Source organism: Piliocolobus tephrosceles, chromosome 16 (genome assembly GCF_002776525.5).
Source record: "Piliocolobus tephrosceles isolate RC106 chromosome 16, ASM277652v3, whole genome shotgun sequence".
NCBI lineage: Eukaryota > Metazoa > Chordata > Mammalia > Primates > Cercopithecidae > Piliocolobus > Piliocolobus tephrosceles.
The window spans coordinates 8793226-8808641 of record NC_045449.1 but is presented as its reverse complement, the minus strand read 5'-3'; the positions used below and the strand labels follow the sequence as shown (position 1 = coordinate 8808641).

The 15416-nt window shown below is 50.7% G+C and overlaps 1 protein-coding gene across 8 annotated transcripts in view; it reads left to right on the top strand.

The window, feature by feature from the left end:
• The window catches only part of PIK3R6 (phosphoinositide-3-kinase regulatory subunit 6), a 61077-nt gene that overhangs the window by 28497 nt on the left and 17164 nt on the right, over positions 1-15416 (top strand). For 5 of the 8 annotated variants that reach the window (XM_023190881.1, XM_023190888.1, XM_023190883.1 and 2 more), the window contains 12 exons: positions 842-974; positions 1149-1218; positions 2320-2503; positions 3588-3744; positions 6566-6652; positions 6991-7414; positions 7777-7855; positions 8832-8954; positions 12550-12660; positions 12961-13051; positions 13390-13460; positions 14094-14184. In XM_023190881.1, coding sequence (XP_023046649.1) covers positions 842-974; positions 1149-1218; positions 2320-2503; positions 3588-3744; positions 6566-6652; positions 6991-7414; positions 7777-7855; positions 8832-8954; positions 12550-12660; positions 12961-13051; positions 13390-13460; positions 14094-14184 — 1621 coding nt within the window. The remainder of the gene's footprint in view (positions 1-841; positions 975-1148; positions 1219-2319; positions 2504-3587; positions 3745-6565; positions 6653-6990; positions 7415-7776; positions 7856-8831; positions 8955-12549; positions 12661-12960; positions 13052-13389; positions 13461-14093; positions 14185-15416) is intronic. The other 3 variants (XM_023190886.1, XM_023190887.3, XM_023190885.1) reach the window with 2 other exon arrangements.

The following is a 15416-nucleotide window of genomic DNA, read 5'->3' as shown; positions in this document are numbered from 1 at the left end:
CCGGACACTGTCCTTTTCCCTTAGTGGGCAGTCAGTCTCTGCCAGGATGAGCCTAGAAATTCCTTTGGATTACCTGCCCTAATCCAAGGCTAATTAACTGGCTTCTAAGCGCTAGCCACCCCCTTTCCCTCCTATATGGAGAGAGAACTTTGGAGAGACAATGGCCTTGATTGGCAGGATGAGGCCTTTGCATTTGCTCCTGTGTGCGGTGCAACAGGAGACATCACTGATCCCTACGCAGAGAAGAGACATGATACAGACGTGGTGAATGTTTCAGGAAGAGTAATCGGGAGCTGTGTGTTGTCTCGGGGTGGGAGTGGTGGTGAAGGAAGGCAGGAAGAGCAAGTCTGGGGTTGCTGGAAAGTCCAGGGTCAAGATGGGGCTTAGCTCCGGCAGAGGCAGAGGGCACACTGAGGTGGGGAGGGAGAGGGGGGCCTCCTGGGCACTGTGGAGCCCAGGCCTGTGGGATGCAAGGGGGAGCAAAGGAGACTGAGGAAGTGCCTCCAAGGTTTTGAGCCTGGAGAACCACAGGAATGTGCTTCCCTGATAGAGCAGGAGGGCTGGGAGGAAGTTGATTTGCTTGCATAACTTGATGCAATGAAATTTTATCTTGGTAAGTTGGGGCGGGGCCACAAAGGGATGTCTTACAGGTGCTGGGAGAAGAGGCTGGAAGGTGTGGGTTTGGGAGAGAGCTGTGAGCCCAGGTCTGGCTGTTAGGCCTGACCTTCCACCTCTTCTCCCAAGCCCCTCCCCGGAAACTCCCCTGGGACCCTTCACCTCCCCCTCCTCCTTCTCATTTCCCCCTCCTCCCTCTCACCTCCCCCTCCTCCCTCTCACCCAGGCCACAGGAATCACAGAGGAGCTCCACCAGAGAATCTATGCCTTTTGCACAAGGCTACTGACCCTGCCCACCCCCTACTGCACAGTCGCCTTGGACTGCGCGATAAGGCTGAAAACAGAGACGGCTGTCCCAGGTAAGAGTCACCGGGCATCTTTGTCTCCCATGCTGCACCTCCAACACTGCCCAGAGTCTTTCCTTTTTCTCCAGGATACCAGGGGGCTCAAAAGCCTCCACACCTTCTGTAGGAAGGTGGAGAATGGGAATCAGAGACTTGGGGGCTGGTTGGCCAAAGTGGTCTGGTTTGCAGGGACACTCTACCAAAGGATGGTCATTGCCGAACAGAACTTGATGAATGAACTGTATCCCTACCAGGAGAGGTGAGTGGCCCCAGAAAAACTGCTGCCTTCAGCCTCCCAAAAGTGTTGTGGCATTAGTGACTGCTCCCTGGCAGGAGGACAAAAGAGGAGGCTGGATTAAGAAGAGCCCTAGCAGAACTCCCCAGCCATGACATTTGTCCAGCGGTGGAGTGCGTTTGCAGTTCAAGGTTGGCGCCATATTGTTTTCTGGAGACCACTGAACACAGGATCGTTCTTTCTTCTGAGGCTGGATTTGAAGCTACCTTGCTCACATGCAGAAGGTGGACATGGCCTCGGGGCCACTTTGGAGCTCTGTCATTCCACCTCCATCCTGCCCTTGGCCATGATGCAGCATCATACCAGCCAGGCAGCCAGAGGAGACTCCAGAATAGCCATAGCGGAGGGGCTCAGGGGCAAGGGCACAATGAAGCCCAAGGGCTTCCATGGGAGACGCCCAGCCCCTTAGATAAGACTGAGGAAGAGTCCCCTGCTCTTGCTGGGGAGAGGGGTGAAGAAGTTGGGAGTGGCACCTCCCTTTTCTGCAGGCACCTCTGCTAACTTGGCCCTGAAAGGCACAGCTTGAGTTTGGGGTGTGAGGTGCTGTGTTCATGAAAGATGCAAGAATGCCCAGGGCACCCAGAGGACTTGGCATGAGAGACGTGGGGAGACACAGAGGGTGAGGAGGAGGGAGTAGGGGAGGTCAGCTCTCTGGTGTGATAAGGGGGATGAGAGAAGGTGGGATCCACTCAGAGCTCAGAATTCCAGTTCTGGCAGGAAGGATTTAGAGTCCCTCCCAGAGGGTGACCTGGTCCGTGGGCCAGGATGCTGAGAGAGGGAGCAGGATTGAGGCTGGAACTTTCCTAGACACGGGACTAGGCCTGCTGTCTTCTGTGGACAGTGATCAGAGCTGCCCCTCTAGAAGGGCAGTGCATGCTCTTATTTGCCACAGTCCTCACCACTCCCTATTGTCATCCCACCTAGAGACTTTCAAATCTAAGACTCCTCTTTTCAGCAGGATTAAATTACTTGGGGGTGCTGCACAGCTCTGAGAGTGCCCATCCGGTGGCCCCTCTCCCATTAGTTACTATCAATCCCACCTCGCCCCTCTGCCTCTGCCCTCAGAGTCTTCCTCTTCGTGGATCCTGAGCTGGTGTCTGCCTCCGTGTGCAGTGCTCTGCTACTGGAGATCGAGGCGGCCCAGGAGCAGCAGACACCAGAGGCCTGCATGCGCCACGTGGTCTCCCACGCCCTGCAGGCAGCTCTGGGGGAAGCCTGTCACGCAGGCGCTCTGCACAGGAAGTTGCAGGTAATGATCCTGCCTGCAGCCCCTTGTCAGTTCCAGCCCTGGTCCCTGGATGCCCGTACCAGTTGCTCACCCTGCTCTTCCTCCTTCTCCTGTTTCACATCACCTTTTCCCCCAAATCAAAAATTCATACATTTTGGCTGGGCACGGTGACTCCCACCTGTAACCCCAGCACTTTGAGAGGCTGAGGCGGGCATATCACCTGAGGTCAGGAGTTCGAGACCACCCTGGCCAACACGGTGAAACCCTGTCTCTACTAAAAATACAAAAATTAGCTGGATGTGGTGGTGCGTGCCTGTAGTCCCAGCTACTCGGGAGGCTGAGGCAGGAGAATCGCTTGAACCCAGGAGGCAGAGATTGCAATGAGCCGAGATCACACCACTGCACTCCAGCCTGGGCGACAGAACGAGACTCCGTCTCAAAAAATAAAAAAAGTCACTTTCTCAGGGAGGCTTCCCAGATCACACAATTTAAATAATTTAGCCCCTCCCTCAAATTCCACATCCTCCTTTTCTGTTTTATTTTCTCTTTGGTGCTTATTGTTGTTATTTACCATCCATACATTTTACTTACCTTGTTGATTGCCCGCTCCTCCTGCCATATACACACGACAATAGGAGCTCCCAAATTTTTGTCTTTTCGTTGGCTGCTGTATCCCAGCCCCTAGAACAACGCCTGGTGCAGTGAGCTGTTCTAAGTGCTGGAGATGCAGCTGTGAACGAAACACAAAATTCCCTGACTCCCTGGAGTTCACAATCTAGTGGGGGCTAGAACATGGATCCAAGTGCTGGGTGACACTTTCAGGAGGTGGGCGTCAGCGGCCGTCTCTGCCCCTCTGGGTAACAGATGATACAGACCAGCAGTCTCCCCCAGTAGTGTGTGAGGGGCAGAGGGGAACCCCCACTTGCAGGGCAGGTGTGGGGCCCTGAATGTGAGATCCAGAAGCCTTTGGGGGAAGCTCCTGCCAGTCCACCAGGGGCAGCGGGGAGGTGTCACCTTGGGCTGCCAGGGCCCTGCGGACTTGGCTTAGGAGCTGGGGTGCATGGGCGCTGGGCCAAGACCCAGGCTCTCCGCCCCTCCCGGACAGGCCAGCCCTCGCCGCACCCTGGAGCACTATTTCCACGCCGTGGTGGCTGCCGTGGAGCAGATGGCCAGTGAGGCCAGCCCGAGCCGGGAGGGACACGTGGAGAGGCTGGAGGAGATTTACTGCTCGCTGCTGGGGCCCGCGGAGGGGCCCAGAGGTGGTAAGCGATGGGCGATTGGGGGACCCTGCCAAGGGCCCCGCGGGGGCAGCTCACTGCGCCGCAGGGGGCGCCAGAGAGCAGCGCTAGACCTGCCTCCGTCTGGGTGCCTGGCTGACTCCCAGGAGCCTGGGTACTGGGGGCAGCCTGTGGATTTGGCAGGACCTGGACTAAGAAGGCGGGTAATTAGGCCAGGAGCGGTGGCTCACGCCTGTTGTCTCAGCATTTTGGGAGGCTGAGGCAGGCGGATCACCTGAGATCAGGAGATCGAGACCAGCCTAGCCAATATGATGAAACCCTCTACTAAAGTAGTAGAGGGTTTAGTCTCTACTAAAATAAAAAAAAATAAAAAAAATCAACCGGGTGTGGTGGCGGGCACCTGCAGTCCCAGCTACTCGGGATGCTGAATTAGGAGAATCACTTGAACCCAGGAGGCGGAGGTTGCAGCGAGCTGTGATCGCACCACTGTACTCCAGCCTGGGCGACAGAGCGAAACTCCATCTTAAAAAAACCAAAAAACAAAAAACAAAACAAAACAAAAAAAGAAGGCAGGAAATTTGGTCCTGATAAAAGCTGTTGCCCACAGAGCCCGTACTATACTCCAGTTGCTGTTCTAATCACCTTACATATATTTAAATATATTGCCTATACTGTATTAAATCAATGAAACCTCACAGTCAACTTATAAGCTAGAAGCTATTATTATCCCCATTTTACAGAGGACGAAACTGAGTTAGAAAGAGGTTAAATATCTTGCCCAAGATCACGCAAGGCAGTAAGTGGCAAAGGCAAGATACAAATCCAGGCTGTCCAGTTCACCACTCAGCTGTAGTAATCAAAGGATTTGATCGTCCAAGGACCAGAGTATCTAAAAGGGCAGATGAGTCAACATCGTTTATATCTGGTATCATAGAGTTTTACTCCTCACCCTTCCCTATTTGCATGTTTATAAGATAACGCCTTATCTTATACGAGGCATAATGTGGGTAAGATAATGCCTACCCTGACGCAAGCCCCATGTGGATTGGGGCATCTGAAATAGCCCAGAGAAAAATCCCGAATATATGTTTCCTGGCTGTTGTAGGATGGTTCTGATTTGGGTCGTGTTTCATGGTCGCCCAAAGCATCATGGAATGTGTCAGCCTGCATGTCCCAGATATGCATGGTCTCTGATCGTGCACCTGTAGTTATAAGGCATGGAGTTAAGGACTGGAATCCACTGGAAGAGGTTAGTGTGCCAGGCCCTGGGTTTGAACTTGGCAGCCCAGGTTGGGTGGAGGCCACAGCACTTGGGTGAGGTGGGCAGGATAGTCCCTGCCTCAAGACTCCATCTTCGAAGTTTTCCACTCTTTTGCTTTAATATTCTACACTGCCTCTGGTCCCACATGGAAAAAGCTGCTCCTGCACCCCAAGCTGGAACAAACCCTGGGGCCTGTCTGGCTTTGCTCCCCTTGTGGCCCCTTGCTAACACTCACAAGTGACTCTGCGTGGATCAGGCAAGATCATCTGGGCTGCCCCCAGGCCACATGGGCACCTGTCTCCTGCCCAGACTTGCCCTGTGCATTTATTTTATTTATTTATTTATTTATTTATTTATTTATTTGAGACAGGGTTTCACTGTGTCACTCAGGCTGGAGTGCAGTGGCACGATCATGGCTCACTGCAGCCTTGACCTCCTGGGCTCAAGTGATTCTCCCACCTCAGCCTTCCAAGTAGCTGGGACCACAGGCACGTGCCACCACACCTGGCTTAGCCCTGTGCATCTGAATGACCAGGCAGCACCCCCGTCAAGCCCCTGTGGCTGTAGGGGGCAGTATGGAGCGGTGGTTATAAGCACTGCCTTGTGGGTAAGAGCAGGGACTCTGGAGCTGAGCTGCCTGGGTTCAAGTCTTCACTGTGCTATTTACTATGTGACCTTGGGCCAGTCATTCAACCTCTCCGTGTCCTGGCTCCTCCCCTGTAAATTGAGGATAATAATGTCGCCTGTTGCCCAGGGCCATTGGCAGGATCCAGAGAAATGATTACACTGTGTGCCAGGTGAGTAGAATAAGGCCTGGCAGGCAGTAGGTGCTCAGTGAACACTAGCTGCTCTCCCCTAAGAAGCTTGCAGCCTCAAGAGGGGGAAGCCACAGCAATATGGAAATGAAACAAGAATACAGAGCCAAATCCTAAGGCCACATGTGAGGTGTGCCCAGTGTTGCAGACAAAGTCTGCTCGGAGCGAATGACCACCGTGGGCCACTGGAGTGGTCAGAAATTATTCTAGAAAGAGGAGCAGGAAGAAGGGCTGGTCTTGGTCTCTCCCCTGGACCGCCCGGGGTTCCTCCTGCCCCCAAACTTTGCTGATGAGTTCTTGTCAGCAGCACTGACAGCAGCGAATGTTCATTGAGTGTCTGCTGCGTGCAAGATATTGGAAGCAGCCTTGAGAAGGGAAGGGTCCTTTCTGCCTCGTCTGGATGCAGGCAGGGCATTTTAAGAACAGTGGAGAAGCCAGTCTGGTGGCTGCACAGGGCTGAAGGCGTGGCCAGCATAGGAGAATAGGTTGGAAAAGGCCTTGTGAGCTGGTTTGTGAAGACCCCCTAAGGGCTGAGCTAGGTTTAAGGAAACATAGCTACTAAGCATTGTTGGACAGGGAGGGGACAGCTGCACTGTTGGGCCCTGGGTGGGCTGGGGGTGGCAGAGATGGAAAGGCAGACCAGATGTGAAGGAGAGAGTCCCTGCCACCCCTCTAAGACCCTGCACAGGAGCTGAGCAGGATGGGGAGGGCAGATGGGGAGGGTCCCATGGCCTCCTCCATGGCCTCCATAGCCTGCTCCTTTCTGCAGGTGACCCTGTCCAAGAGCGGCCACCAAGCATTCCCCTGCCCAGCCCCTACATCACCTTCCACCTGTGGACCGGCGAGGAGCAGCTCTGTACGTGCCCATGCAGCTGTCTGGAAACAGTGGTATATGTCTGTGTCTGTGCGTGTGCATATGCGTGCATGTGTGTGTTTGTCAGTGTGTTTGCGTGTGTGTGTGTGTCTGTGTGTGCATGTGTGTGTGTCTGTATGTCTGTGTCTGTATATGTGTGTGTGTGCATCTGTGTGTCTCTGTGTGTGTGTCTCTGTGCATGTTCATATGTGTGTTCTTATGTGTCTGTCTGTCTGTCTGTGTTTCTGTGTGTGTGTATCCTCTGAGGAGGACTGGTTGGAATCAGGGACACAGCCCTGCCAGCCTTACATGTCCTCACTGCCCTTGTTCCCCCATCCCAGGGAAGGAATTGGTGCTCTTCCTCCGCCCAAGATCCCAGCTGCGCCTCAGTGCTGACTTGGAGGTCTTGGACCTGCAGGGCCTCCGGCTAGACCGGGAGTTGGCCCGGGTTTCCGTGCTGTCCACTGACAGTGGCATTGAGCGGGACCTTCCCCCGGGAGCTGATGAACTGCCTGCACCCAGCAGCCCTGAGATGGAGCGAGCTGGGCTGCAGCGCAAAGGGGGCATTAAGAAGCGTGCGTGGCCCCTGGACTTCTTGATGCCTGGCGGCTGGGACGGACCCCTAGGGCTGCACCGGAGGACAGGCAGGCCCGGTGGGGATGGGGAAGTGCTGCCCGGTGTCTCCCGGCTGCACACAGCCCGGGTACTTGTGCTGGGAGATGACAGGATGCTGGGGCGCCTGGCCCAGGCCTACCACAGACTCAGGTGGGGCCCCAAGGTGGGGACTGGGGGTGGGCGCTGGTCAGGGGCACAGGTGGGCCTGGTGAAGGATCACAGGGTGGCAAGAGAGGGTCGGGAGGCAGAGGCCAGGGTGGGACAGAGGAGGATGCCACACAGTGCCAGCAGCCGTCACAGAGCACCGCAGTCCCTGCTTTGTGTTTGTTAGCTCCGTGAACCCTCATCACCATCCTGTGAGGGAGACATTCCTGTACCCATTTTGTAGATGAGAAAGCAGAGGCTCAGAAAGATGACACAAATTGCCCAAGGTCCAGAGTAACAAATAGCAGAGCTGAGTCTCTTTGAAGCCAAGCCACGCCCCTAACCTCTGCTTTGCTGCCCGTTGCTAGGAAACGGGAGACCCAGAAGTTCTGCCTCACTCCCAGACTCAGCCTGCAGCTCTACTACATCCCCGTGCTGGCACCTGAGGTGACTGGACCGCAGGGAGGCGGTGGTGGGGCAGAGACAGGGCAGGCTGGGCAGGGACACACCTGCAGCCTCGCATCCCCCACATCGGTGCAGGGACTAGAAAAAGCATCCTTAGGATGTGGAGGCAGGACAGCCGTCAGCAGTCTTCTGTTTCAGAGGCTGCAGACGGTGCTCTGGGGGCTGAATGTGGCCAGAGATTGGGTCTCTCTCTTGATGGCAGCCTGCTTGCTGCTGATACTCGTTTTGTTTTTGTAGGTAATGGAATTAGTTGCAAAGTTCTCAAACACAGAGCGCTCTCTCTCTCTCTCTCTCCCCCTCTCCCCCTTCCCTCCCCTCTCTCATACACACACATACACACAAACCCCACACCTTCTGGTATGACATGAAAGGAAATTTCAGGCAGTGAAGTCCATTGATCTAGTTGGGGGGACAGAGCCACACTTGCAGGTCTTCCTTCCTACTGCACGCTCCACTTCTACTACACACGCCACTTCCTACTGCACACACCACTTCCTACTGCACACTCCATTTCTACTGCACATGCCACTTCCTGCTGCACGCTCCACTTCTACTGCACACGCCACTTCCTACTGCACACGCCACTTCCTACTGCACACACCACTTCCTACTGCACGCTCCATTTCTACTGCACATGCCACTTCCTGCTGCACGCTCCACTTCCTACTGTACGCTCCACTTCCTATTGGGAAGCAGTAAGGTCAAAGACATACTTGTCTCTCCCCTTTTAAAGTCGGTGATCATTTTTCAATGTCCCTGGTGAGTGAACCTCAGCAAAATATATTCTAGCTTCATCTGAGTTTATAAAACAGAACAACGATGTGTCTTCACATGCAGAAATTGAGGCCCCAAGAGGTTAAGTGACTTGGCCATATTCACACAGCCTAGGCTGATTGCAGCTGGAAGGCAGAGCTGGAGAGAGAGTCTGACAGGGTCTGCCCTATCCCCTTTCCCCCAGAAGCCTGCAGCATCCAGGCAGCCAGAGCTGGGAGAGCTGGCTACATTCCTGGGCCGCGCAGACCCGTGGTACCAGAGCAACGTCAACACGCTGTGCCCCGCCATCCACAAGCTGGCTGAGATGGTAGGGGAGGGTGAGGGTACCTGGGAGGGAGAGAGGAGGGGAGCGGGGTCTGGGCAGAGGGGAGAATGGAGGAGCCCAAGTGGGCAGCCAGGGTGAAATGGAGGTGAGAGGGGGCTATCTTTTTGCTGCTGTACTTGACCCTTGACCTTAAGAGTCAGGTGGGATGAGGCAGGAAGGGAATTCGAGAGAGGGGCCCTAACCAGCTAGTGGCTTTGAACTCACTCGGAACACTTACCAGGCACTTACTTTGGACCAGACCACCGTGGAAAAGATTAAGTAAAATATTCTTTCATAAGTGTGTAGGGCAGTTATATTCCTTCTTGTGCGAGCTTCCTGTGATCTTTTTTCTTTGTTTTGATTTATTTATTTATTTATTTTTGTTTTACTTCAAGTTCTGGGATACATGTGCAGAACATGCAGGTTTGTTACATAGGTATATATGTGCCATGGTGGTTTGCTGCACCCATCAACCCCTCATCTAGGTTTTAAGGCCCGCATGCATTAGGTATTTGTCCTAATGCTCTCCCTCCCCTTGCTCCCCACCCCCAGACGGGCCCTGGTGTGTGATGTTCCCCTCCCTGTGTCCATGTGTTCTCATTGTTCAACTCCCAGTTATGAGTGAGAACATGAGGTGTTTGGTTTTCTGTTCCTATGTTAGTTTGCTGAGAATGATGGCTTCCAGCTCCACCATGTCCCTGAAAAGGACATTAACTCATTCTTTTTTATGGCTGCATAGTATTCCATGGTGTATATAGACCATAATTTCCTTATCCTGTCTATCATTGATGGGATTTGGGCTGGTTCCAAGTCTTTGCTATTGTAAATAGTGCTGCAATAAACGTATGTGTGCATGTGTCTTTATAGTGGAATGAATCATTTTTCTATGATTGTAATAGCTGATGTTTCCTGAGCACTTATGCTGCACCGGGCACTGCTCTAAACACTTACACACAGGGCGGCTCATTTAATTCCCACAGTAGCCCAGAGGCAGGTGCCCCTGTTGGTAGGTACTATTGTCACCATAGCCCCGTTTTACAGATCAAACAACTGAGGCACAAAGAGATTAAGTATCTTGCCTGAAGTCACAAAATCAGTGGTGGAGTGCCACTTGGAACCAGGCAGCTTGACTCTAGAGCACCCTCTCCTAACCACAAACCCACAATACCATATCCCAACCGTGGCTGGCAGTGGAGAGGGAACTCATCTTTTACCGATTTGAAAGGGCTTTTATATAGTAAGACATTTCTACCCTTTTTGTCATCACATATGTTGCAGATTTTTTTTCCCACGGTTGTAACTTGCCTATCCGCTTTTTGACTTGCGGAAGTTTAATACTTGGATGTCGTGAGACATACCACTTTTATTCTTTACAGTTTCTGCCTTTGGAGTCGTGCTTTCAAAAGCTTAAATAAATGTTCACTGATAATTTACTTTAACACTTTCCATGTCTCAATTTTTACATTCAATTAATTGCCTATCTGCAATTAATTTTAGTGTTTAGTGTGAAGTGTGTCATTTTATTTTTTCCAAATTATCGTTTGCTAAATACTCACATGTGCCTATATTTAGTACATGATCCTTACATGCGCTTGTAAGTATTTAGTACATACGTACTCTCTCATTGATTTATTCATTTCTGTACAAATTAGCCTTTTGATATTTTAATATCTGACTATAGAAGCCTGCCTTCCCCATTATTATTCTTTTTCAAAACTTTTCAGAATATGCCTGTTTATTTATCTTCCTGATAAACTTCAGAATTTCAAGTTTTGTTTTTGTTATTATTTTTAATCCTATTGGATTTCAATTGAAATTTGGGGAGAATTAGAACTTTAGCATATTGAGTTTTTCTCTCTAGGAGCATGGTATAGTTCTTTATTTGTCAAAGTGTCCTTATATATCCCTTGGTATAAGTGTGAAGTTTGCATCATACAGCTTCTGTCCAATTCTCACTAAATTTATTACTCATGTGTGATAGTGTTTCTTACTATTGTGAATGCTATCTTTATCCCATTATATGGATGGTGCCTGAAGCTAAAAGGAAGTTATTGATTTATATATATTTATTTTAGTTTTAAGAACTGCAGTAAAAAATGTAACATTAATTTGAACCACTTTTATGTGTCTGTTTTTTAACTTGCCCCTTTACTGAGCTCTCCATTTTGCTTTATCATTTGGTTGATGAGGGTGTCTTCTTACATATTTTATTCAAATAAGGACATTTAGGGATGCACATTTTCTGGATTATACCTGATCCGAAAATGTCTTTGCATACGTACAGAGGCCATTTAGCTGGGTATTAAAATACTCTTTCCTTGAAACTTGGAGGATATTACAGTGGGAACATTTGATGCAGGCCCCATTGGTGTTCCTTTGCTGGTAGCTGTTTTTCTCTGCCAGGACACTGTAAGATTTTGGTTTTCCCTTTCTCCTTGTATTTAACAATTTGAAAGGCCCTATGCTTACTCCAAAAGCAATTGCCACATGAAGAGACCAGAAACATTGTGAGCAATGACAGCATTATTAGAATATGTTCATAGCTCCTTAGTGTGACCCTTTTGAAAGGAACGATATTTCAGTACACCAGATGTGAGAGTCAGAAGAGCTCTTACAGGACCGGATATGAGTCGGATGAGATCTGAGCTTCCTTCTAGCCCTGACACTATCACATTCTATGTAGATGTTCTGAAAACCCAGTAACTATGCTTTATCATCATATGGGACCAGGGAAGGACTGGAAGACAAGATGCGTAGTCCATTCCCAATAACACGCAAACCTGAATTATTTTATTTTATTTTATTTCATTTTATTTTATTTTATTTTAAGATGGAGTTTCACTCTTGTTGCCCAGGCTGGAGTGCAATGTCACAATCTTGGCTCACCACAACCTCCGCCTCCTGGGTTCAAGCAATTCTCCTGCCTTAGCCTCCCAAGTAGCTGGGATTACAGGCATGTGCCACCATGTCTGGCTAATTTTGTATTTTCAGTAGAGATGAGGTTTCTCCATGTTGATTAGGCTGGTCTCGAACTCCCGACCTCAGGTGACCCTCCCGCCTCCGCCTCCCAAAGTGTTGGGATTACAGGTGTGAGCCACCATGCCCAGCCAATTAGTTTATTAATAGATGCAGGGACCACCAGAGCTGAAAGAGACATCAGATCATCTGGTTCAACCTCTCATTTTCTCTAGAAGGACATTCAGGCCTCAAAGAGTTTGAATAACTTGCCCACACCTGCCTGGTCAATGGCAAGTAGCCCATCCAAGCCTAGAACCCAGTCCTGGCTCTCTCATTAGCTTCACTCTCCAGCATCTTGTCTCCCCCAATCACTTAGCACAGTGCCTCACACATAGCAGTGCTCAGTATTCTCTGTAGAACTGAAATTAGTCAGATTCCCTAGGGAGGCAGGGCTCTGAACAGGAATATTTTGATTGGGAGTGGAAATTCAGTGGTAGGAAAGATTTGGAATGTGTTGACGGATGCACTGGGTTAGTGCATCCCAGAGATGTAGGGGCTTGGAGTTTCTCTCTGAATAAAATGGCATCTCCCACAGTGGCCTTGGGGGAGATGGTGAAGACATTCCCTGTCTCCCTCACAGCCTCCTTCCCTGGACTCATCCCAGACTGTGGACCCCTTCATCCTAGACGTCATCACCTACTACATCCGCATGGGCACCCAACCCATCTATTTCCAGATCTACACAGTCAAGGTAATCATCCCACTGGAGGCTCCAAGGGACCCCAGGACCCCACAGATTAAATAACCAGGCTCAGGGGAAACACTGGTCACCAGGCCACAAATCATGAGCACACCCAGACACTCTTGGTTATTAACGTTACCTTCTTCATCTCTGAATGAATCAGATCGTTATTAATTTCAAGACCTCAAATCCAAGAAGTAGGTCTTCTTTATGTGGAAGGGTTCTCTGTGGCCCTGGATCCCTGGAAATCAGGGATAGAGTGATTTGGAAATCACACCAGGAAATGCCACCCTCCCTTCCTCTCTCCAGATCTTCTTCAGTGACCTGAGCCAAGACCCTACTGAGGACATTTTCCTCATTGAGCTGAAGGTGAAGATCCAAGACTCTAAATTCCCCAAAGGTAAGCATCTGCCTCCCTTTTCCCAAAGGTCATCCTGACTCAGCTTCTCCAAACTCTCATCCTCTCACCTCTCACCTGATGATGCCTGCACCCCCACACCCTCAGTGCTCGTCCCTGCTCTGTTCCCTACCTCTGCTGAATGCCAAGGCTGCCCTTGATCCCCTCCAACCCCCGAAAGACTGAAAGGCAGCCTGGCCCCCTGAAGTGTCATCTTTCCATCCAGGGAGATGGATGGATGGGTAAACCCAGCAGCTCAGCTCCTGCCCTCAGAGAGGTGGGGAAGTCAGGGCGAGAGGGCTGGGAACCTCCACCCCAAGCCTCTTCTCATCTCCCTGCAGATGGCTTTTCACCCAGGAGGAGAGGCGTGGCCGAGGGCCCAGGGGCGGAGCTCTCCCTGTGCTACCAGAAGGTCAGCGTGCATGGGCGTGGTCAGTAGGTGGCCAAGAGGTACAGCTGGAGAGAGCAGGCCTCGAGGACAAGCAGGGAAGCAGACAGAACCAAAGGAAGCTTCTGCCTCTTTTCTTGAAGCTGCCTGCAGAGTTCCCCAGCCTTCAGGGAGTTTTGCAGGGATGGGTGGGTTAAGTTGGCCTTACATGTGATCTGATTTAAGGAACAAGGGGCCTGACTCCCTGCTAAAAAATATCTTCCTCGCTAGCTGATCAGATGCTTGAACTGATTTCACTGGAAATTTATTCTTTGGGGTCTGGAAGGCTGAACATACTTCTAGGGCTGGGAGTGCTGTAAACCTTTATCTGCTAGCTCTTGTGGGACCGTAGTGACATAGACAAAACAGGGTCTGGCACAGTGGCTCATGCCTGTAATCCCAGGGCTTTGGGAGGCTGAGGCAGGAGGATCACTTGAGCCCAGGAGTTCAAGACCAGCCTGGGCAACATAGTGAGACCCCTGGCTCAAAAGAAAACAAAAAAAAGACTCTCATGGCAGGGGTAGAAAACAGGGGAGGGGCAAGACTGTGGACGTGGGGATGCATGGGGAAAGGGTGTGTCCTGAGGATCTCCACCTGTTCCTTGATCCCCCTCCCCAGGCCTTGCTCAGCCACCGGCCCCGAGAGGTCACCGTTTCCCTGCGGGCCACTGGGCTGGTCCTGAAGGCCATTCCAGCCAGCGATGCAGAAGGTGAGGAACGGGGAATGCAGAGCAAAGAAAGAGACAAGAGATGAGAAGGGCAATGCTGGGGACAGGGCAGAGTGGCAGGAGAAGGGGGAGCCTTCCCAGTCACGGAACTGGAGCCAGGTCCAGGGCTTGGTGACTGCCTTCAAGCTGCTTGCTGTGGGGTCACCCAGATTCTAGCACTGGTTGCTGGCTTGAGCCTCAGCAGCCTGGTGAGACATAGCTGGAAGATGGAGGACTACAAGGAGGGGTTGCAGTTGGCCTCCTGCCACAGAATTGGGCCTGCAGGGCTAGTTGTCTTCTGTTTGGAAATTTTGGACTTTGAATGTCATTCCAAAAAAAAAAAATGGAGACAATAGAAGATACCAATTTATGTGCACATAGTAAATTATAAAAATTAGCGTATATTGTGAGCTCCCTGGTCTCCTAGAATAATGCAAAGAATGGCAATATGCATTACTAACATTGCAAACATGCACCAGAGGCCAGGCAGTGAAGCATGTGAACCCTAGGAAATAGATATTATTAGTATCAGCAACTTTTTACTAGAGAGGAAACCGAAGGAAAGAGAATAATGCACCCAACATCGCGTCTGCGAGGAAGAATCAGAACTGGAATTCAAACCCAGGTATTCTCATGCAAGAGCCTATGTTCCTTACCACTGCCTCCCCTAGAATTGCTAACTCTCAACAGACTAGACTTAGGGGATGTTTATGCGGTGATGCTTGTAGAAGACCGTTTTGGAGCAAACAAGAAAATTCACCCAGGCAGAATTATATCTTGTTTGCCATCTATTCCATTTGTCCGTGACGTGTCCTGGCATATAGTAGATACTTGATCAATATTTCGGGAATAAATGAAATGCTACTTTACGCTCAAAAATTTGTTTTAAAAATGAGTGAACACATTTGGAATATTCCAGAAGAAAAACGGAAGGAAAATACACGTGAGCCAGGCTGGAATGCTTATGGGGAAGCCAACTCTGATCCCCCCTCTCCTCTCCAACCACGAGTATTTACTCCGTCTATGAAATCCACTGTGGCTTTGCTAGCATTCCAGTTATGACGGCTTTCTGACAATAATGCATTTGTGTTCATGTGTGGGTATCATAGTTTCACAATTTCCTTAGCATCTGGCACAAAGAAGAAACTCAAGAAATTCTATCACTTCCTAATGAAATTGCTTCCAGGCAAGTTGAATCTGTGGATGACATATGAAACTCCATCACAGCAGGACAC